This window comes from Grampus griseus (assembly GCF_964374135.1).
Source record: "Grampus griseus genome assembly, chromosome: 12".
Taxonomy (NCBI): domain Eukaryota; kingdom Metazoa; phylum Chordata; class Mammalia; order Artiodactyla; family Delphinidae; genus Grampus; species Grampus griseus.
In genome coordinates, this window is record NC_139006.1 from 38,736,341 (window position 1) to 38,759,743 (window position 23,403).

General features: G+C 44.4%; 1 protein-coding gene across 3 annotated transcripts in view; it reads left to right on the forward strand.

The window, feature by feature from the left end:
- The window catches only part of GREB1L (GREB1 like retinoic acid receptor coactivator), a 262,291-nt gene that overhangs the window by 222,651 nt on the left and 16,237 nt on the right, over positions 1 to 23,403 (forward strand). For all 3 annotated transcript variants that reach the window (XM_082667349.1, XM_082667350.1, XM_082667351.1), the window contains 8 exons: positions 876 to 1,056; positions 2,860 to 3,052; positions 9,667 to 9,800; positions 13,158 to 13,497; positions 17,464 to 17,579; positions 18,256 to 18,500; positions 20,772 to 21,343; positions 21,533 to 21,635. In XM_082667349.1, coding sequence (XP_082523475.1) covers positions 876 to 1,056; positions 2,860 to 3,052; positions 9,667 to 9,800; positions 13,158 to 13,497; positions 17,464 to 17,579; positions 18,256 to 18,500; positions 20,772 to 21,343; positions 21,533 to 21,635 — 1,884 coding nt within the window. The remainder of the gene's footprint in view (positions 1 to 875; positions 1,057 to 2,859; positions 3,053 to 9,666; positions 9,801 to 13,157; positions 13,498 to 17,463; positions 17,580 to 18,255; positions 18,501 to 20,771; positions 21,344 to 21,532; positions 21,636 to 23,403) is intronic.

Consider the following 23,403-nt stretch of genomic DNA (forward strand, 5'->3'; position numbering starts at 1 on the left):
ATGTATTGTGAAATGTTCACCACAATAAGGTTAGTTAACACACACTTCACCTCACATAATTGCCACTTTGTCTCTTCATTTTAAAGGAGGATTTGGTGTTTTAATTATCCAACAACAGCTTCATGTGCCTAGAACTATTTTAAATGTTTGTATGTAGAAATAATTTTACTATAGACAGAGATAATGATACAGTACAAGTTTTACAGTTTCTAACATTTTGACAATATAATTATCTTGAGTAATTCAGTTCATTCTATTAATTTGGTACATAATCCAATAATCGTTGAGGGCATCCCATACTCTAGGTACTGTGCAACATTGTCACTATATAAAATGAGTAAAATACTACCTAAAAAAGCTCACAATCTAGTGATGTATCTTTGGATATCAGATTTTATTTTCCTTTTTTCTTATATGTGTTTTGTCGCTAAATTTGGGGTAAGGAAGATTTACACGATTATATCAATTTGGCCAAGAGCTCTAGTCCAAAGCTTCATTTTTTCCAAGTGGCCTATAGTAGCTGTTAGCAGATAAATAGAATTTAACTAGACATAATTAAATTCACATATAAATATAAGTTTATATTTCACATATAAATAGAATTTAATTAGACAGAGGTCTCGTACATTCAAGCTTCTACTTAACGTATCAGGTCAGTCCCTGTTGTCATTTGTATGAAGTATAGGAGGTGGGGTGCGGTATTCTAAAGAAAAGGAAACCTGATATTTCCTCTTCAAAACTGTTGTGGGGAATATGGAAAAGGAAAACTATCTGCTCTGTAAATCTCTGTATATGGTTAGCACCCAGTATATTAGTACTGAACTTAATCTCATAGATGTGTGTAAAAAAGATAAACTCTTTTTTCTTCTTGGCAGGTGTCCTTGTAGACTTGGGTCTGGAGGAAAATGGGACAGCCTATCAGAGAGCAGAGAAATATGTTGTTCGTCTAGACAATGAGATTCAAACCAAGTTTGAAGTTTTTATGAGAAGGGTGAAACAGAACCCGTACACACTGTTTGTGCTAGTTCATGACAACTCCCATGTGGAACTAACGAGGTGATTGCTTCAGAGTGAGCAAATACAATATTTCTTCTACAGCAGTAATGGTCATGTACTAAATAATTTAAAAGGTGGTGATTTGAAAGACCATGGACCCTACCAGTTGGCATCTTCTCATGGTTAACTTATTCCCACCCTTTCCTTGCTTTCTCAGCTTTTCTTACCACTTTAATGTTGATTTTATTTTAACTGTACTGTGGGCGAATTTACAAATTCCTGTTAAAATCCGGTCTTAAGAGCATTGTGGGACTCAGCTGCTTCAGCGAAAGGGTGGCAACAAGGGGGTTGTGGTGAGTGAGCTCCCAGAAGGGCCATGTGCTTTCCCGCCCACCCCCTCTCCTCCTCGTGGTTCTTCTCGTTTTCTCCTTTTCCTTGTCCTCTCTTCCTTCCTTTCCTGCCATTTCTCCTCTTCCTTGCCTTTCTCTCTTCCCTCTTCCCTTTAGCAGCAGTGGAGATGCCACTTCAATGATCTGAGAGCAGATCCAAAACCTTCCACAATCTGCCTGTTTAAACAAGAGGCCATCCTATCTCTTTATGGGCTTATTAATGAAATAACAGTTTGTGTAGTGTGACGGAGTCAGATCAAATCACAGTACTTATCTAGTAGGGGGTATCTTTGTTCCTATGGATTGAAAAAAGCAAGTAGTTGTTTTTTGTTGTTGTTTTTTTTTAAGGGCAAATAGTTGTCAAATATTACATATCATGGTTTGTCCTCACCACGTCAGGGGAGGGAAATTTCAGGCATCATCAAACATTCATAGATTTTCTTTCCTCAGGACACACTGAGGTTAGGCATCTGGAATTTTTTTGATCTGTGGTAGAAATGTCAGAATTGCAAAAACACTTGTTCAGAAGCCAGAATGTGTTTGGTACTCCATACTCTGAAGTCCAGAGCCATATGTAGGTGTAAATAAGACCTGGTATAACTTGTTAGATTTGCAAGGAAGGAAGGAAGGGAGAGAGGGAGGAAGGAAAGATAAAGAAAAGAAATCTTGCCCACACCTTGTTCAGTTACTGCTCATGTTCTATGAGCAGACATAGCTCACTGACCTTGTATACCTCATCTTTGAAAGTTTGGGGTAATAGCTCTGAGGATTACACATTGGATCTCTCTGTATTTAATCCTCATGGGCCTTGAGATTACTTTTTTGAATATACATATATATATGTATATATATATATATATATATATAGAGAGAGAGAGAGAGAGAGAGAGAGAGAGAGGGAGAGAGAGGGAGAGAGGGAGAGGGGTGGGGTGGGGATACCTCCACATTGAACGGAACTGAAAATGACTCAGAGATATGAAAATGTTGGTCGTGGGGAGGAGGCCGGAGGAGTCCTCCCCATGGTCTAGCAGCTTCAAGTGAGGAAGGAGAGTGTGTTAACACAGAGGGGATTCCTTGTAGCTTTGGGGCCTCTCTGGGGGTACAGATCATTGCACAGTTACAAGCATCATATTTTGATGGAGAGCTCCCTCATTCAGGTGGGCTTTCAAACTGAAGTGACCCACCTCAGCTACGGAGCTGGATATCCTTGGCTTGGATAACTGAGTTTACACTTTGAGGTATATCAGCGGCAAACTGAAAAAGGAAAAAAAAAATCCCTGAAATTTGTCTGAAAGGGGTAAGAAGGTGGGTCCTCTTTGCCTTCCAAATCTAATGTTGGTTGCTTCTGTTCCTGCCCCCAATTAATAGGAACCAGAAAAATAAGAGCTAAAACACCACCTCCATTTTGATATCTGATTCTGCATCTAATCAGTTAAATTAGGAGGTTTTAATGTGACTTTCAATATTTCTACAGTGTCATTTCGGGCTCTTTGTCACATGGTGAACCTGGCCATGGATTGGCTGACAGAGTCATTAACTGCAGAGAGGTTCTGGAAGCTTTCAACCTCCTTGTGCTCCAGGTCACCTCCTGCCCATACACTCTGCAGACCCAACAGTCCCGAATCAGCGCCAACAACGAGGTTCACTGGATACAGCTGGACAGCACAGTGAGTCTCTGTTCTACCCTCTGATACACAGTCATGTTCTCAGTTCCCCTGGGGAGCAGAATCTTGTAATAAAATATGGTCACGGCAAAAGAGTTCAAAAAACTAACTAACATAATGCTTTCTCTTCTAAAAGTTCCATATAATTACAATTATTATTCACTAAAAACTAGTGAATAGTGTCCTCTATAAATTTGATTCGGTGGTTCTTTTTTGGGCTATCATGCAGATACAAAATTGTCTATCCAGTATAGTTTGTCCCCCTAAAATGTGATGTCAGCTGACACCATCCTCAATATCCTGGATTAGCTTTGTGCCTTTAAATGATTCATTCCAATCTAAAACTTGGAAATTTTATTGTCCTCTTGTTTCAGTCTTACTGATCTAGATGTATATCTATATGTTAATTAGTCTCATGCTTCCCAGCAACTGAATTTTTCCTTTTAATCAATTCTCACAGACTTCTAGTTGAAACAGAAGATGCTGGTACTGTTACTCTAAATTACTCAGGGGACTTCCCTGGCAGTCCAGTGGTTAAGTCTCCGTGCTTCCAGCGCAGGGCACACGAGTTTGATCCCTGGTCAGGGAACTAAGATCCCACATGCTGCTCAGTGTGGCCAAAAAGGGAAAAAAAAAAGACTTTAAACAGCAATTCCCTGGTGGTCCAGTGGTTAGGACTCCACAGACAAAACAAAACACTCTAAATTACTCAGTAGTATCATTTAATGCGTTGAGAATAGCTCAGCACTGTACACATCCAGGTCCAGTCCCTAATACTTAAAAGATATTTTCTGTGACCTATAAACTGTAAGCTAAATATATTAGCAAATAAAAAATGAGTTTTATTAAAAAACAATAAAGATCAGCCGTTAAGCAATAGAACCTTTGTTTAGAAATATTGAACTGTGAGATATTTTAAAATAAACATGTTTAAGTGAAAGAGGCCAGAAATGTTCTACATAAGAATAACTTTATTTTTCAACCCAAGGCATTTCACTCTGTTATGAAGTAGGTAAGACTTGGAGCCCTTCTCTTTGAGTATTGGTGTGTCCTTTACAGTCAAGCAAGCTCAGGTCCCTGACTCACGTTGGCATCACCAGTCCCTCCCTTGTGAGAACTGTCTCGGTGTGTTGACTGTCACAAGGAGGTTGCTTTGAGCTTTCACTTTGCTGGTATCTTCTCCACCCTAGCTCTGTCCATGAATTGGGTGGGCAAGTTATGGGTGAGACAAGAGGCTGCCAGAGTTCCTTTGCTTCTGAACCAAAACCGTATGGTGTGCCTAGGGTCTACCCCAGTAGTTGTCCTGACATGGAATGGGATAGCCAGTAGAACTGATAAAAGGAAACAGTGTTTTTAATCCAACAGATAGGGCTCCAACTAAACGTTAAGTTGAATATATTGTTAGGGGGGAAAAAGGAGAACTATCCTATTCTGAACAGTTGGTTCAGTCTTTTTCTGGAAGGGATCACTCCAGTGATAGGAGGATGGGCTCATAGCTTCTGCCCTTTGTCTTCTCCTGATGTGAAATAATAGAGAAACAAGCTTAAAATAATTTTCCTTAAAAGTCATTCCTATGATTGTGGTTAATTTTTTTAAGTATAATGATGGTATTGTGGTTATATTTTTTAAAGGATTCCAATCTTAGAGGTATCTAGTGAAGTATTTGTGGATTAGAGATATGATACCCAGGATCATATTCAAAATAATTGAGGGGTGGGGAGTTATTATATTCTAATGAAAGTTTGAAAAAAATCATCCCTATGACATTGAGAGGAGCATGGAGAAAAGGTAAAAACATTGAATCTAATTTACAACAACTTTACACATTTAGGGGCGAAGCTCTAGTGATTAGCTTCCTCTAGTTATCCTGAAGCCAATGTCCTAAAGAAGGAATAATAGAGAAAAGCAAAGAAAGTAGACTCAAAAAATATTAGTGAGCACTTGTGGGCTTGTGTTAGATCTTTCCAAGAACACACAGATACCTGATGGTTTAAGGAGAAAGCAAAGTACGTATAAAAGCCACTATTATTCCAAAGTAGAATAAGACATAGGTAGAGAAAACAGATTGGTGGTTTTCAGAGGCGGGGGCTGGAGGGTAGACAAAATGGGTGAAGGTGGTCAAAAGGTATAGACTTCCAGTTATAAAATAGATAATTCCTGGGGAAATAATGTGCAGCAAAGTGACTATAGTTAATAATACTGTATGGTATATTTGAAAGTTGCTAAGAGAGTAGATCTTAAAATTTCTCACCATAAGAAAACAAGAATTATAACCGTGTGTGGTGAGGGATGGGTGTTAACTAAACTTATTGTGGTGATCATTTCACAACATATGCAGATAGCAAACCATTACACCTGAAACTAATATAATTTTATGTCAATTATATCTCAATTTTTTTAAAAAAGAAAAAAATCGAGTTGTACACCTTAAATATATACAATTTGTCAAAACAAAACAAAAAATGTAACAAAATAAAAACAAAGAGTAAGACAATTGCAGAAAACCAAAGTGCTCTGTGGGTTGAAAGGAGGGAGAAGTCCCACCCATTTGAGAGCATCAGGAACGGCGACATAGAGGACAGAGCACTTGGGATGGGCCTTGGAGGAGAGGAAGGACAGAGCAGACAGGGGAGCAGCCACTCCTGGCAGCAGACAGCTCGGGCAGGACCACAGAGGAGTAAGCATCAGACATTTTTTCAGAGAATACTTAGTGGGATGAAAAGAAACCTGGAAATATACATATGGAATCTTTGAGACCAGGCTGGAAAAGCTTACACTTATTACACAGGCATGAACGATATTTTAGCAAGGGCATAGTATTATTAGAAATAACATTGAGACACAGATGGAGAGAACAAAGGTATGGACACCAAGAGGGGAAAGTGGCGGGGGGGTGGGTGATGAATTGGGAGATTGGGATTGACATGTATACACTAATATGTGTAAAATGGATAACTAATAAGAACTGGCTGTATAAAAAAATAAATAAAATTAAATTAAAAAAGAAAAAAAGAAATAGCAGAATATACATATTTCTTTTATTTTTTATATTCACAATGTTAATGTACAGCTTGATGCATTTTCACAAACTGAGCACACCCATGGGACCAGCACCCAGATGAAGAACTAGAACGCTAGCACCACTCCAGAAGCCAGGCACTCTCTCACAAGAGGGAAGCACTCTTCTGTCTTGGTTTGCCCCATTTTGAACGTTATATAAATGGAATCATGCAGTAGGCACTCTCTTATATCTGGCTTCTGTGCTCAGCATTGTTTGTGAGATTCTTCTATATTTTGCATGAGTCATAAAACATTCATTCTTTTTGCTGTATATAGATTACGCTGGGTGACTCACCACAATTCATTTATTCATCCTATTCACTTATTTCAAATAGTGCTGCTTTAAGCATTTTAGTAGACATATGTATGCATTTTTGTTGGGTATGCATTTGGGAGTGAAATTGCTGAGTTCTGAGTTCAGCTTTAGTAGCTACTAAGAGGTTGCATTTTAAGGCAAGTTATCAACTATAGAGGCCAAGTCAAAGTGATTAGAAAGGGGGAGATGTGTCATCTGGCTTTTCAGGTTAGAATGAACAAGAACCTAAATCAGAATAGTGGTCCTGGAAATACAAAGGATGGAAGAAATGGTAAACCTTCTAGGATTTATTTATTGGGGAAGAGGGAAGGGTCAGAGATATCTTTGAGGCGATGCCTTTAGTTGGAAAAGAGAAGTCAAGAGGAAGGTGGACCTCTGGAGGGCAGATGAGATGGATGTGGGCTGAGTGAAGACTGGGACGAGTGCACAGTCGCAAATGCAATGTGGGAGTTGTGATTAGGGCTTTACAATGAGGATTTGGAATAGACTTCAGAAATGCTAATCACTGAAGCAGCTGGTGTAGATAAAATCATGGAAGAAAGTAATGAAGAGAACGGCTGAGAGGGCAGTGAGGCCAAGGACTGAGGGTTTGGCCTCAGGAATCCTTGGTGACCTTCCAGGGAACAGTGTCCACAGAGCAGAGCATTTGGCTGGAGGAAAAGCAGAGACCGTAGTGAAAGGACAGGGAGGGCTGCATCTGAGGGTCACTGAGAGGGTAGGACTTTGGGAGGGGAGATATTTTTCTTAAGAGAAGGAACATTATCCCCAAAGATACAAGGATTCAATAAATTGTATCACTTATACTTGGGGACGTGTGTTTCTTTAGAGGAACATTCTGAGTTTGATAACTCGTATTTTAAAAGATAGTCCCATTAACTTCTACTTACAAGTCTGCACTTAACAGTTTAATGCAAACACAACAGAAAGGGGGAACTATTCACTTCTTATTTTTAGTAGCTCTAGTTCTTAAAACCATACTGGCTCCAGCTGGTGATAAGCCATCTATTTAACAAGCTGCCCTCTCATTTTGCTAAGAGAAAGAGAAGTAAAAATGAAAACAGGTGGAGGCTTCCTGTTCCGCAGGTTATAATGCTGTCAGGGAAAGGAGCAGGCTTGGAGTCCGATTTTACCTCTTCCCAAAGAAACATGATTGTGGATGAGAAGAAATGTGAAAACCACATACATGTAAGATAAAGCTTTCCCCCTTACTCTGTGCCAAGTCGAGATAAAGAGGGAAACTCAGGTGACTGACTTCTTTCATCCTGAAATGACTGATGTGACACAGCTATTCGGAACGCAGCCAAGAATCCAGAAAGAAACAAGCAAACAAGTAAACTATAGTTGTCGCTCCATCTTTGCTGTAAGGCTCTGAGGAAGCATATTTACTCTCAAATGAGACCCTGTTCCAATAAGCAGGAGAAGCTGGTTTGGCGGGGGGGTGGGGGGTGGGGGGTGGGCTCAAAAAATTAAAAGCTGCCAATTATAGTATTTTATTTTTATCTTATGGACCTTATAAATGACACAATTGCTCATCTCTTTGGATGGGTTACTTAAAAGCTCAGAACCAAATTCGCATTCCACTTCTAACAAAACGGCAGAAACTTCTGGGATGCATTTTTGAGAGTACTAACTTCATCCCTGGCCCAGTCTCCTTGCTCTTACCCTTGCTTTTTCTTCCTCTAATTGCTTAATTTCGTCTTATATATTTTAAGCTGCTGTGTAACCTTTATGAGTTGGAGAGTGTTTAAAGAAAAATGTCAGTACATAATAAATAACACATAAAAGTGAGAATAAAATGCACAGGCAACATGACAGCAAGAAGAAATGACTATGAAAAAGTAGTGTACAACAGAGGAAGGAAAACTATTAAAAAAAACCCCACCAGATACATGAACTCAAAATGTTTATTGATTATTCTGGAGCTACTTAGTTTAAGGACAAGCAGTTTGTCACACATGTCAGGCTCCTCTGAGGAAATCTTTGTGTCACATCCCAAAATAGTTATTCATTTTCATAGTGATGAGTGAATCATCAAGAAGGGGCATAGATTAAATACTGTGTATTCTGTTTTAGAAGGAAGAAAACTATATATTTCACCTTTAAAATGAATTTTGTTTGTAAAAGTGCAAGAGAATCACCATCATTAAATAACATCAGAAAAGTTAAAATTTCTGTAATAGAGGCGTTTTTGAGTTTTTTGATCTCTAGCGAGTGCTATAGAACTCATATGTATCAATTTACAGAGCTGCTTCGAGAAGGAAAAAAATCTGACCTTCTGACTCTACAAGCCTAAGAAATGCTCTTCCTCTAAAAAATCTGAACAAAAGATAGAGAAAACAAACCATCGATGTAGTTATAATCTGCCTTAAGAAAGCATAGCAGCATACCACTAATCACATACTAAGTTCATTTGAAGTGAAGGGAAATTTCAGTTGGTGCTTCAGAGATGACTGTAGAGTTGGTATCAGGTTATATAAGGAAACACAGTTTTTGTTCAGCTTTATTGAGGTATAACTGACAGATAAAAGATATTTAAAGTATACATTGTGATGATTTATGTATACGTTTTTAAAGGATGAGGACTCCTATCTAGTTAATTAACACATTCATCACCAAATATATGTATATATACATACACACACGTACAAATATGTAATTTCTTGAGGAACCTCCATACTATTTTTTCCATAGTGGCTGCACCAATTTACGTTCCCACCAACAGTGCACAAGGGTTCCCTTTTCTCCACATCTACTGACATATCATCTCTCATCTTTTTGATGATAGCCATTCTAACAGGTGTGAGGTGATAGCCCCTTGTGGTTTTGATCTGCATTTCCCTGATAATTAGTGCTGTTGAGCACATTTTCATGTACCTGTTGGCTATCTGTAGGTCTTCTTTAGAAAAATGTCTATTCAGATCCTCTGCCCAGTTTTTAATTGGATTTGGTGGCGGGGGGGCGGGTTGCTATTGAGTTGTATGAGCTCTTTACAGATTTTGGATATTAGCCCTTTATCAGATAAGTGATTTGCAAATATCTTCTCCCATTCAGTAGGTTGCCTTTTCATTTTGTTTCCTTTGCTGTGCAGAAGCTTTTTAGCTTGATGTAGTCCTAATTGCTTATTCACAATTTTTTTAACCTTCTAGGCAATAGCCTATTACAGGTCCCTTCTCCCCCGACCCCCAGAAAATAAGACACATTGTATCCTGCCGTCACTGGGTTTTGCTCTGTTTTGAACCAGGAGGACATGAGCTGCAAGGAGAAGCTGTACTTCGGCATGAACGAGTACAGTAAATCTCTTCAGTGGGGAATCACGAGCCCACTTCTGAGATGTGATGAGACTTTTGAAAAGATGGTGAACACACTCTTGGAGAGGTAAATAAGGACTTTCAACCTTTTCTTTAGCTGTACTTGCATGTCTGAAATAGCCAAACGTCTTTTGTGTCAGTGTCACAGGGAATTTTGGTGGAGCCCAGGCTGTGCAAATGACATGTGAAGGCAGAATAAAAATAGCCTTTCCTAAGATGACCTTTCACTCAGATGGGTTTTCTATGATCATCCAAGACCAACAAAGGAAACCAGTGACTCAGAGTGGGAGGTAGAACCACTTTCTGTGTTCTGAATTGTCTCCCAGGCAGGCTTCATTGCTGCACCCAGAGATGACTTGGGCACAGAGGGATTTGCTTATTAAAGACCATTCCTCTGAGGTCTGGCCTTCCCCACACTTTTACATTTTCCTCTCTTTTCTCCTCTGTCCACCACAGGCAAGTACCCTCAGTAAAAACAAAACTTTGAGAGATTTGGAGTGTAGACTGAAGAAAATTAAAGAACAAACAGATCATTTAAGTGAGTTCAGTTCTAAGTGGCCCTCCTCCATCCCCGACCTTGGGGTTAAGATTCATGACTCTCTGTCTCCTTTTTCTTCCCCAGTTCCAGGTCAGACTCTGGAAGAGCAAAGGGTTTTTCTGGGTTTTTTTCCTCCCTGATCTTGAATCATAGACTCAAAAATTAGGCAGAGGCATTAGAATTTAACGTAATAGGGAATTCCCTGACAGTCCAATTGTTAGGATTTGGAGCAATCACTGCTGTGGCCTGGGTTCAATCCCTGGTCAGGGAACTAAGATCCTGCAAGCTGTGAGGTGTGGCCAAAAAAAAAAAAAAAAAAAAGAATTTAGCCTACTAGAGGTCCCTCCCTGCCCTCCACTACAGTATTCTGTTTGATCATCCAGTGATGGGGGCAGTTGGGCACTATTTGATGAGGCACATTCTAATTTTTAGTAGCTCTAGTTCTTGAAACTGGCTCTAATTGATCACAAACCATCTATTTAACAAGCTGCCCTATAACTTTGCTAAGAAAAAAGAAAGAGAAATAAAGATGAGGACAGGGGGTTACATCCTACCCAGCAAGTTATAATGCAGTGTCAGGAAAAGAAGCAGGCTTGAGTAGGATTTTATATTTTTGCAGCTGTTGGATTTGAGAAGACTTAACTGACACTGAGATGTTAATCCTTTCACAGCACATGTGATCTTAGATTTCCAGAATCATCCCATGAGTCTCCCCTTGTTTCCCACCCTTCTGTTCCGTCTGCCCTCTTGGAACCTATCTTTTCTTCCAGTAACATCACTTGAAGTTTTATAAGTCGTATTTTAATGGATGATCCCATCAACTCCTATACAACTTTCGTAATACTTACAAAACTACAGTTACGGGCTTCCTTGGTGGCTCAGTGGTTGAGAGTCCGCCTGCCAATGCAGGGGACATGGGTTCGTGCCCCGGTCCGGGAAGATCCCACATGCCGCGGAGCGGCTGGGCCCGTGAGCCATGGCCGCTGAGCCTGCGCATCTGGAGCCTGTGCTCCGCAACGGGAGAGGCCACACCAGTGAGAGGCCGGCGTACCGCAAAAAACCAATAACCAAAAACCAAAAAACTACGGTTACAGTTTAATACAAACAAAACAAACTAGGGAAACTATTCACTTCTAAATTCATAGCTCTTTCAGTGTGAAATTTAAATGCCTGTATGTCAGAGTTACTCTTTGATCTAACTCTGGCTTTCCTACATGGCCCAGCAAAAAGCATTAAGCCTTAAACTTGGATCATCTGTGCCCACTTCCTCTCGCCAAGTCACCCGGGCTAATAATAGCTATGATTTATTGAACACTTGAAGGGATTGGCCCAGGACTGATTGAACTGAAGGATTTCTTTACTTTTCCGCAATCTACAAAATTCTTACCACGTAAGAAGACATTGTCAGAGACCTGAATAAAATCCACACTCTGTCTCTGACCAGTTGGATGATCTCGGGAAAGGAGCTGAATTTCTCCCAACCCTTAACTCAGCCTCCTTCTATGAGAAGGTGGAGTGGTCAGAACCCAGGGAATCTGTGGTCCTTTCCAGCTCTAAGTACTTCAGAACCACACTAGTCATTTGATGACCCTAACTGGTATTTGCTCCTAGGTTTTTCTGTGTAAGGCTGGTGACGACTGTTTCACTTTAAATAGAATTATAAAGTGGAGCAAAGGTGAAATCCCCCACTGGCCTACCCAGCTGCTAGGCGGCTGCATGTGCTACCAGCTGGCATCCAGAAGGGAAGTTCAGACCCGCCATTGTTTTGCAGGCTCCACGAGAGGCTTGGCCAAGCTCGGGTCCAGGGCCTTGCTTTGCCCATGCCTTCTTTCTTGATATCTGCAAGCACCTCTTCATGCCTGCAAGTGGGTCCTCTTTGCCCATTTGTATTCATTCTGTCAGCAGGCTTGGCTTTCTGAGGAATAGCGCATTAATGAGAGGTTTATTTTCTGCCTGCTCTGTAATCGTAAAAACTGCCAGTTTGGCAGTCCAGTGAAGGGTGGAGGGAGGGGAATGTTGAGGTGAGTCAAGGACACCCCCTACTATTTGCTGGGCACCCTCCACCGAGCAGGGGCTCAGGTGGATAGGAGGCCACACCACTAGGGGGTGCTATTTCTCCAGCCAGCTCCAAGTTTTCTCCATCTTTATGGGAAGATATTGTTATTGCTACAAAGGAGCTGACCTCAAATTAGCAATAATAATTACTCTTTTTACTCCTGATACTCCACAGACATTACATTAGTGTCTCAATTTCCTTAACTGTAATCTTAAGTATAAGAGAAATAAGCTAACAAGCATTCTAACCCCAAGCCACCAGCAAGAGGTTAGGATCTAGGGATGATCCATTATGGCTCTGTTGAAAATATGAACAGACCAGTGCTTCTAAAAGTGCAATGTGATTGTATAAAATAGATAACTAATAAGAACCTGTTGTATAGCACAGGGAACTCTACTTCGCCACACAGTGGAAACTAACACAAAACTATACCCCCCCACAAAAAAATGCAATGTAATACAAATCACCTGGGGACCTTGTCCAGCCTGATTCTGATTCAGTACATGTGTGGTGGGAGGATTTGGCGGTTCTAACAAGCTCCCAGGTGGTGCTGCTGTTGGGTGATGCTGCTGGTCCAGAGATCGCACGGGAAGAAGCTCAGGTCACTAGACTGTCCCTAAACCTCGTGAACTTGCTGTACCTATCCCAGCAGGATCTGTGAGCTCACCTTTTCCTTCTAGTGATGGGGGCTTCAAGGTCATTCTAGAGCTCAAGCCCCACTCCTGTCACGAACCCCTTCCCGCCATGCTTAGTCTGCATTCCTACAGCACAGACCTCGCTGTCCCAGTGGGCCCCACACCCAGATGCTAGCTCCCTGTGTTCTGTTGAAGGTACCCCAGGCTGCACAGCATGGTCGTCCGCTGCTACCTCCTCATCCAGCAGTACTCGGAGGCTCTGATGGCTCTCACCACCATGGCGTCCCTCCGAGACCACAGCACGCCGGAAACACTCAGCATCGTGGATGACCTCCTCAGCTGCCCAGGAAAAAACAAAAGTGGGAGGGGACACATGCTCATTCTCAGGGTGCCCTCTGTGCAGCTGGCGATGCTGGCCAAGGAGCGGCTGCAGGAGGTGCGCGACAAGCTGGGGCTGCAATACCGCTTCGAGATCATCCTCGGGAACCCCGCCTCTGAACTCAGTGTCGCAGCCCACTTTGTGGCGCGATTAAAGGTTAGCAACGGACAGACGTTTGTTCTGTTTTCTAGGACTCCCGTGTAGGTGGCTCAGAGGCCTGAGTTTGATAGAGTTTTGCACATGTGTCGGTGTGATCTTCGTGACCATGTTAAGGCTAAACTAAGGGACGTGTCCACTTTTCTAGTTTAATAAAATTCTGTCCGGCCCCCCTTTTAGCACATGCATGCAGTTGGTCTTCCATGCTCTCCAACTGCAGGTGCAAAAATGCGATGACCCAATTTCACCCCATGTTTATTGACCTTGTTCGAGATGCATCTAGCCCACGGCCATCTGTTTTCTCAGAAAAAAAGGTAAGTTGTTCTCTCGGACCTCCGTGGGGCACGCCTTTAAGTATCATCCGTTCACTGAATCTTTTCTGTCCGTGTAGCCTATCTGTCTGCTCAGAGTGGGTAAAGTACCCTGTTTCATCTTCAGTGCTCATAGAGAACTACTCCCCACCCTCGTGCATGTGGATTCCCCAACAGTTTGCTGTTTCTTTGTATTTGCTTTGGCCTCAAGGCGTGGTCTGGGCTGAGATTCAGCCGAGCCTCCTGCGGAGAGATTTGTGCATGGCTAAGCGCCGCCCATCCTCCACCCCCGCCCCGCCCCCCTGCACGGCCAGGGACGCACTGCTTTTCCTGAACCCCTCCTGTCAGGCATGGCGGGCGGGGGATAATTTCTTAATCAATTAACCTAAATCTCTACCTCATGCCCTGCTCAGACTTTTCTGGGGACTTTTATAATCCAATGTGTCCCAGACATTTGACAGCATTTCATAAAATCCTGCGTACACATAGATATGGTACTAAGCTAGGTACTATGTGTCTGGGGTAGACCGACATGGTTTCTGCACCTTGCACACCAAACACTGAGCTAAACTGGGTGAAGAAAAACCTAGTTTGACATAAATTGTATGAAAAGAAAGCACGTAGTCTTAGGGGATTTGCATTCCCACCTTGGGCTGCAAAATGAGAGTGTTGGACTGCATGATCTCTAAGAGCTCTAATTCGAGGATTATTATTTAGTGTTCATAAAGCATTTTGCAAATGTAAGCCTTTGTATTGTATTCTATTACCTAACAAAATGTCTTGCATTAGCTTGATAGGTAGCTGGAACAAATAAATCTGTCTAAAAATAGAAGCTCCTCTATTTAGTGGAAGTTGTAACATTTACGTTTCACATATGGATATATAGATATAATGCTCACAATATTAATTTAGAGTCATAGACCACATTACAGCAGAATTCCTGGGGTAACTAACAAATGAGAGTCCTGAAATTCTTCTTACGGTATAATTCATAGAGGCATAGGTTGTGGGACAATCTGAATAATGCTAATGATGAGGAATCTGCAAAAGCAGATTATCAGCACTGCTCTGTGAAGTCTCACACACCTACTGCAGGGAGATGGTCTAACAGGATGTGAGGCTGCAGGGACTTCTCTGGGTCTCCACTGACCCTGACCAAGTGCAGCTACTTACAGAGTCTTAGGTCATTTGTTTGGACCCTTCAGGAATGCCAATCACTAAGTCGGTATAACTCAGCAGTCCTAAATAATATGCCCCTCTGGGCCATTGTTTGAAAACTGCAGTCAAGACCTGAGCTTCCTAGCCTGGCTGCTAGCACATCAGAATCACCTGCAGGGCTTCCAAAGGGCTGCTGGGAGTGTGCGCCATACACGAAGGGGGTCTCAAGTAATTACTTCTCAAAGCAGTTATATCTCAATTCTCATGGGTCGCTGCCAGGCACCAGCCACACAAAAGAGATTTCCATATGCTCAAAACCTCTCGATCACATCAATCCATCCTTTTTATATTCTCTATTTGTGTGGAAGTGAAAATTCGAAATCCCTTTGGAATGTTCACATCCTAAGAAAGACGACCACTTGCCAGGTGGTCTCTGTTTCACCTGTTTATTTCTTTTTTAAAAATTTTGTTTGTTTATTGGCTTGTATTTCTACCCCCATAGCCTGAAATTTCTATGAGGACTTTTCCTCTCAATATGAATAGCACCCAATGAAGTTTCAGGGCACAAAAGAGGCACATGTAAAAATTTGTTAAATTAATTAACCATTGTAGCATTCTTTGACTCTCATTCACTCTTCTTCTTTTTCACCTGTTTATTTCTAAATTACCAACTTTACCACTGACGAGATAGCAGCAGTGTGCCTTTCATCTCTAACGCTGGGTAAAATCCAATGCCTCTTTTTCCATTAGATGGTCTTATTTTTGTGCTTACCTCTAATTATCCTTTAGAAATCGTGGTTAACTTATAAGTGATAACAAGTACTTTGGAAGGATACAAGGTTTATATCTAAATAAATCAGTTCATCCAGAAGGCCTGTGAAGCTTTCATTAGGTTTCCTTGGCCTTGAACCCCATATTATCCCTGAAGTCAATGCTCGCCTAGTCTTTTGTGTTGTCTTAACTGCCTCTGCAGGAAAATCATCCTGAGGGCATGACAGATCCATAGGAGAATGGCAGCCATCAATCATCAGAAGTAACAATGTGACAGAAAAGCATTTTATAGGGGGTTTAGCTAGCTCTGCTTGGTCAAGAGTAAAAGTGGAATTTGTTTAATCATTTTTTGAAAATAAATCTCCTTATAAAACATAATATCTGTTATCCCATCATTATAACCCAACCTCATTCTTGATAGAACGATGAAATATATTCGAGGAGACCCCAGTGTCAGGGATATCATAAATCCAATGTGAAGGCTTATGAGTAAAACGATTCCTATTTGCAGAATTATTTGCTTTGAATTAGGTAATGTTCTGGTTCCCTTTGACATGAAAATATATGGAAAACTGAATTGGGGGGAGAAACTTTCTTGTAATATCTTAAAAAATATTTTGACAGATTAATTTTCTAAGACATAGAAAGTCTCTCAAACTTGTAAACAGTTACGTAGACCCACTGAGTTCTCTGTGGCAAACATATGATAACAGATTGGGCAACAGGATTCAGGTTGGTTCTTCCAATTTTACAAGTTATATGCATTTTACTTGCAGTAATCGTGGGTATATTTAATTCCAAAGACTGGTTTTCCTAGACATCAACAAATCAGTAAACAAACTCTGTTATATCATATCATATCTTGCCTGATATATTTCTTTTTATCCCATTCTGATTTTAGCAAAGGAAGTACCAGTCTATTTTAAAATAAAATTGTATGCTTTACTTAATACCTCACTTCTTAGTCCTTGTTCCCAAAAGCATTATCTGAAATGCCAGTTCATTTCTTATAACTCCTGCTAGAAAGCCGATATAAAGCACAGTTAGATCTACACACTTCATAAAAAGTAGTAGAAACCACCTTCTCTACTTAAGAGATGGTTTATTTTCTCTCTGCTCTAAAACAGACAGAAAAGTCTATAAGATCTTTTCACTTTTGAACATCTTTCAAGTTGGGATTTTCTTCCTCTTGATATATTCATGTTTTCAGATTGATGTTCCATTTATTAAAGATATTCGTGTGTGTATATGGGTTTATATATATGAGAAGTTGACTACGTGTGAGGAGTTTTGTTGAGATTCTTTTATTAGTCATTTACAACTGAAATGGTCTTTTTCAGTCAATCAGTCTGAAGAGTCTGTCCATTATATGAAGGAAGTGTACTTAAGAGCCTTGAGTCAACTAGTTTAACTAGGATTTCTGTAAGGTTTGCACCATCGGTGGAATATTTCATATTGTATGTTTCTTTGACCTGTGTGGCTAATGTATGATATAAACCAAGATCTCCTGTTTTATCCTACTGCGATAAAACGAAAGGCTACATTCTTCTAGAGTGCTTTGTGCATGTCTTTTAGTAGTAATTAAAATATATGTACACACACAAACACACTTACTGGAAGTCATTTGGAACCACAGATGTGTATAAAGCCTGGCTGTAGAAACCTTTAAGAAGGTGGGAACTTAAATGAAGGGTTTTAATTTTATTGTGTGGGTTCCTTTCTACAGACTTGGAGAGGAAATGAAGCAGAAGAGTGGACCCCTCGGATGTACCAAGATCTAGAAGGTCTGCCTTGTATTGTGATATTAACTGGCAAAGATCCCCTTGGAGAAACCTTTCCCAGGTACAATGTGAATTGTTAGTTTTTATTTTCCATTAGTTACCCACCTGAGCTGGTGGTGAAAACTTGGCTGACGGTCACCCATTTCATTCACTTGGCAAGTGAGAAGAGCATTGTTTTATTTGGGGATATGAGAAACTTAGCCTTCCTTGAGTCTTTCTTTGGACTTTCCAGAGATAGCCCAGCAATCTGGGGAATGGGAGATAGCCACAGATGAGAAGTGTTTATGCATCGAAGCAGGGCAGCCAGAGGGGCAGGGAGGAAAAGCACTGCCCCCAGTGAGGAGCTCTGGGGATGAAGTGTCTGCTAGTCTGCTGTTCCCTCAGGGACCCAGGGCCTGTAGGTTGGAAGGCAACAGCACCAATAATCACAGCCCTCACTGAACGCTTACCGTGTGTCAGGCATCGTGTTAAATGCCTTACCCTTGTCATGCCATTCATTCCTTTCAGTAACTGGGTCAGCTGGACACGGTTACTCTATTTTATATGTGGAGAAAATGAAGTGAGTAGCCCGAGGTCCTAAGCTAGGAGGTGGCAGAGCTGAGGTGCACATCAGGCATTACCTGGCACCGAAGCTCACGATTTTGACTGCTGCGCTGCGCCCAGACACCCAGACACACATAGACATGGCATGCCTCACCAAAGACAGACTCGCCAAAGATATCCTTACTTTCGTGCAGGTCTTTGAAGTACTGTGACCTCCGGTTAATTGATTCAAGCTATTTAACTCGCACGGCCTTGGAGCAGGAGGTGGGTCTGGCGTGCTGCTACGTCTCAAAAGAGGTCATCCGGGGGCCCACTGCTGCCCTGGACCTTAGTGGCAAGGAGCAAGAGAGAGCCGCCGTCGGCGAGAACGGTGCCGAGGAGCTGCTCATGGACCTGGAGAGGCCCCAGAGCAACAGCAGTGCCGTCACTGGAACCTCAGGTCAGTACTTTCTCTTTCGAGGGATCAGAGGCAGGAGGGAGGAGGGGGGTAGGAGTATGGAAGGCAGAGGCATCTGCTGACTCCCATCAAGGCTTTCAGAGCCTTGGGTGACTCAGGCATCCTGTCCAGACCTTGGTTCTCCGGGAGAGATACTTGGAAAACATGACTCTTGAGCAGCCACAAGATACGTTCCTGGGGAAGCATTTAATGAAGAGCTTGCTGCTAAGCTAAATAATACAGAAAATAAATTTCGTCAACCCCAGCTGCCACCATTTTCCCTAGTCTCTCTCACCCTAATCATCTCATAGATATTATGCACCTGCTATTTGCAAAGGCTTTCTTCTTTTCCTTCCAGATCCTGAAGCTGTAAGTTTTTGCTAATTGGCCTAGTATCTGGCACAAAGTATTTGTTTGAATGAATGAGTGACTTTTCTAAGTACTTAATGGCAAGTGTTTGTATACTGAAGGCTACTCTGGGACCATGGGTTGGCTGGGACGATCCAGTCTGCAGCCTGCCAGCCACTCTCTTACTGTGTTACTGTGAGGTTGATGGCAGTGCTTGGCATCAGTTTTCTTCTGATAAATAGTATTAAGCAAATACAGCACTATTTCCATTTTTTTTCTGACTGTGGAAGTTATAATAAAGCTTTATATAGAAAACTTGGAGAATGTAATGAAGTATAGAGAAGAGGTAAAAAATGAAAACTCCACAGCAGAGGGAACCACCATTTGTGTTCCTTCTCCCCCGTGCTTCCCTTCTCTCATCTCCATGACACACACACGCAAACACACACACACAATTTCATGGCCAAAAGCAGCACCAGTCTTTATATTCACTGTCAGCTGCTGTCGGATAGGCTCCCTATGAGAACTGAAAGGCAGGTATCTGTGGGGTTTTCTGACTTTCTGTGGTGCCCCTCAGCCTGGAAGAGCATGGGGACTGTCCTTTGGGGTCTGCCCAGCTGCTCCCCTCAGTCAGGGGTCAGGGCTGTACCTCCCCCACCCCATCACTACAGGCTCCCCAGTTCTGCCTCTGCGACCAGGTCAGAATAAAGGGGAGAGGTTGGGAGGAGTGTAAAGGGTAATAGAGGGGAGGGGGACTATCACATCTAGAAGCTTTTGGATACCAGCATCAGTGACCGAGAGGCAAGGAAGGTAGGGGTGGCGATGCTGATGAGTGTTGGACTTCCTTCCTGTGGCTCTTTAATCAGCCCCACAAGCCCCACTATTCTGGCCTTGTTCTGATTAACTCACACAAAGGTAATGATTTACCTTCTGCTTTTAGAGTTTTCTCCGCTTTCAGGATGCACGTGCTGCACACACACACACACACACACACACACACACCCCCACACACCGGCCTCGGGGTGACTCTGAGGGTCCTCAGGGGGGCTCACTGCCCAAGGTGTGCAGGCCTGTGGACTCCAGGGCCGATGAACGGAGAGGAAAGCCCTCACACAAAAGTCAGATGAGCAGTGGAGTGACGGTGTCACGAGCCTCTGGTTACTGGCTATTCATCTAGGATCTCCCAAGGTCGGGATATGACCCCCAGGCCTGGGAAGCACCGGTCTGAGCCAGAGAGGGCCTGCAATCTTGAGTGTAATGAGCTTCTGGTTTGTCCTCAAGCCAAAGAGGGGCTGATGGACTAGAGGGGAAAACACGTTTGAAGTGAATTGGCCGCAGGTGCAGGGATCTCTGGGCACGAGGAGCATCTCGCTGGGAGGAGATAAAGCTCTCCTTTCCCACGGAGCCGCTTCCCACACTGGTCTGGGCGTCCATAGAAGGGGCTGCACGCTGGGGAGGTATCCAGAGCCAGAAGTATGGGGCCCTGGGACCCCCAGAAGGAGGCGAGTGGCACTGGGGCAGGACTTGGATGTCAGCCTGTGTCGGTCAGGGTCCTGGAATGAATCAGAAGGCTTATCCAAACGAGGTAACCTGAGGAGAGTTTAATATGCCGGCAGGATGCAGCAGGAGACGGCGTGGTCGACCCCAGGGCGCCCGGACCACCACGCGGCCTGAAGACGCCGGGGAGGGGGTGGGGGGGATGGGCAGACATGGGCCCCGGAGGAAGCCGGGGCGTGGCGGGGGGAGTACCGATTTCCTGTGGCGTCTCCACTGGCCGACCCCACGCAGGATTGGGGGAGGGGAGGGGGGGCAGGACACTCTGTAGTCCGCGCGCCGCCGGGCCCCCCGGCCTCCAGGCCGGTCCCCCTGGCAGGGGCGGCGGTGACAGAGCGGGCGCGCGGCGGGCTGTCGTCCGTCCTCTTTCAGGCTCTATCATGGAGAACGGGGTGAGCTCGTCCAGCACCGCCGACAAGTCCCAGAAGCAGCCCCTGACCCCCAGCTTCCGGAGCCCGGCCAACAGCGTGGGACTGGACGAAGGGGTCTCGGCGGGCCTGGTGGGAGTCGGAGAGACCCTGAAGCAGGAGTGTGACTCCCTGGGCCCCCAGATGGCGAGCAGCACCACCTCCAAGCCGTCGTCGTTCTCATCGGGGCCCGGGGCGCCGCGGTGGCCGGGACAGCCGGGGCCGGGCTTCCGGGGCGCGCACGCCGCGCTGCCCCCGGTCGTGATCCTGTCCAAGGCGGCCTACAGCCTCCTGGGCTCGCGGCGGGGCGGCAAGCTGCCGGCGTCCGCGGCCCTGCTGCCGCACCCCGACGTGGCCTGGGCCAGCCCCCTGCGGCCGCTGCTGCCCGGGCACGCGAGCGCCGAGGAGCAGTCCCTCTACTACCGCCGCTGGACCGCGGCGCGGCCGCACCACGCCGACCACGGCAACCAGGCCGACCCCGCCTCGGGCGCGCGGCCCTGCCATCCCCGCCGCCTGCTGCTGACCGGGCCCCCGCAGGTAGGGAAGGGTGCCGGGGGGCGGGGGGGCTTGGGGGCTCTGGAGGAAGGGCCAGAGAGGGGGTCTCCTGTTGGGGTCCGGTGGTCGGGGCACGGAGGCCCCCCACTCCTGCAGGGAGACGCGGAAGAGCTCACGTGTGAAATCTCTTTTCTCTTTTCCACCCCTCCTCCCTAAACCTCTCTTCACCAGGTGGGGAAGACTGGCTCCTACTTGCAGTTCCTGAGGATCCTCTTCCGCATGCTTATCAGGCTCCTGGAGGTGGACGTGTACGACGAGGCAGAGATCAACACCGGTGAGTTCCGAGCCGGCAGCGTGGGTATTAACACCACAGCCGGAGCTTCCCGCGTCCTCCTGGAGGTATACATGCGCCCATGGGCAGGGTTCTCGAGAGGTTAAAGGTCGTGAGCCAGCAAAGAGTTGTAAGGAAGTTGAGCTCCCTGAGGTCGGGGTGGGTCTTCCCCTCTTTTGACCCCTGATCCCCTCTGTGTCCTCTGCGACGCTGGGCAAAGAGGCATCTCATAAAGTCCTGTCAGGTGGGTTCACTGCTCAGGTGGTCAGACTGTCCAGGTTTAAAATTCTAGTGCGGTGGTCTACTGCTTAAGGGTCTAGGGCATGTTTTATACTCTGCATAACCAGCCCTTTGTTGGTTCGTCAGAGTAGACGTTATGTTTTGCCTGCTGGCTCCGAGGAAAGGTGTGTGGGTTGCTACGACGAAAGGAAAACTTCCAGGAGCAGAACAGAACCCTGGTGCTGTAAACAACCCCTTGGCACTAGCAGTAAGATGCAGGGGCTGGTGCTTGACAGACGAGCCTGTGCCTCCTGCCCGGCTTCTTGGCCCTTCCACCCCGGCTGTCACCTGTGAAGGAGGCAGTTCCGCTCTGCAGCCTGTCCAGCAAGGCCAGAAAGGGGGCATGAGCAGGGGTCAGCCAGCATGAGCTCTGCAGCCGGGGGAGTGTGGCTTCAAATTATGGCTTCACATCTCAGAACAGAATGACCGTGTGCTGGAAGAAACAGGGAGGGGTAGGGGCAGGAGAGAGAAGTGGTAGTTCTTCCCCAGCCCCTCAAAGATGAGTCCAGAAAAGGGAAAGGCCTTGTCATCTTCCATCAGATTAGCCCTTGGAGACCTCCCCTCACTTGCTTTTCCTGAATAGTTGGATCTGTTCTGTGACCAGCCCAAGGGACTAGTTTAGTTCAGAACAAGACTAGGTAAAATCAGCCATATTTAATCATTTTACTATGGCTTTTGGCTCTATTTCCATCCTCACCAGTTCACATCCATGATTCCAGACACAGACACAATTCCATCTTCCTATCCACATCTTGTTTCTGTCCCCAGCTGAGCTGTACCAGGCCCCCAGGCCCACCACAGAGGGGATTGAAACGCCCTGAGCTGCATGGAGCGGACTGGGCCCCAGGTGCAAGGGCAGAGCCAAGCAGACAGGAATGAGGGCCGTCATCCGCTGACTTTCCCCCAGGCTCCTTGGCACTGCAGGAGAGTGATGCCTTTACTTTTCGCCTCAAATCCTGCTACAGGGCTTACAGCTGTGGGAGTCAAACCTGGCCTTTGTAACGAGAAGCACTGTTAGTTTGGCTTTATTCCTTCACCCACACTTTAGTGCAGGTGAATGCAGTGGTGCTCTGGAGAGGCACAAGGATGCCTTTTTTAAAAACTAGAATAAGCGTTAACTTTTAAATAAAATGCATACTTTTAAAATAAAACTTAAAAAAATAACTTTTTAATAAGTTTATTTTTATTTTTGGCTGCATTGGGTCTTTGTTGTGGTATGTGGGCTTCTCATTGTGGTGGCTTCTCTTGTGGAACACGGGCTCTAGGTGCACGGGCTTCAGTAGTTGTGGCACTCGAGCTCAGTAGTTGTGGCACCCAGGCTTAGTTGCTCCACAGCATGTGGCATCTTCCCGGACCAGGGCTTAAACCCGTGTCCCCTGCATTGGCAGGCGGATTCTTAATCACTGTGCCACCAGGGAAGCCCCTAAAAAAATAACTTTTAAATAAAATGCTCAGGGATATAAAAATAAGCAGTATTGTGTTTAAAAGCTAA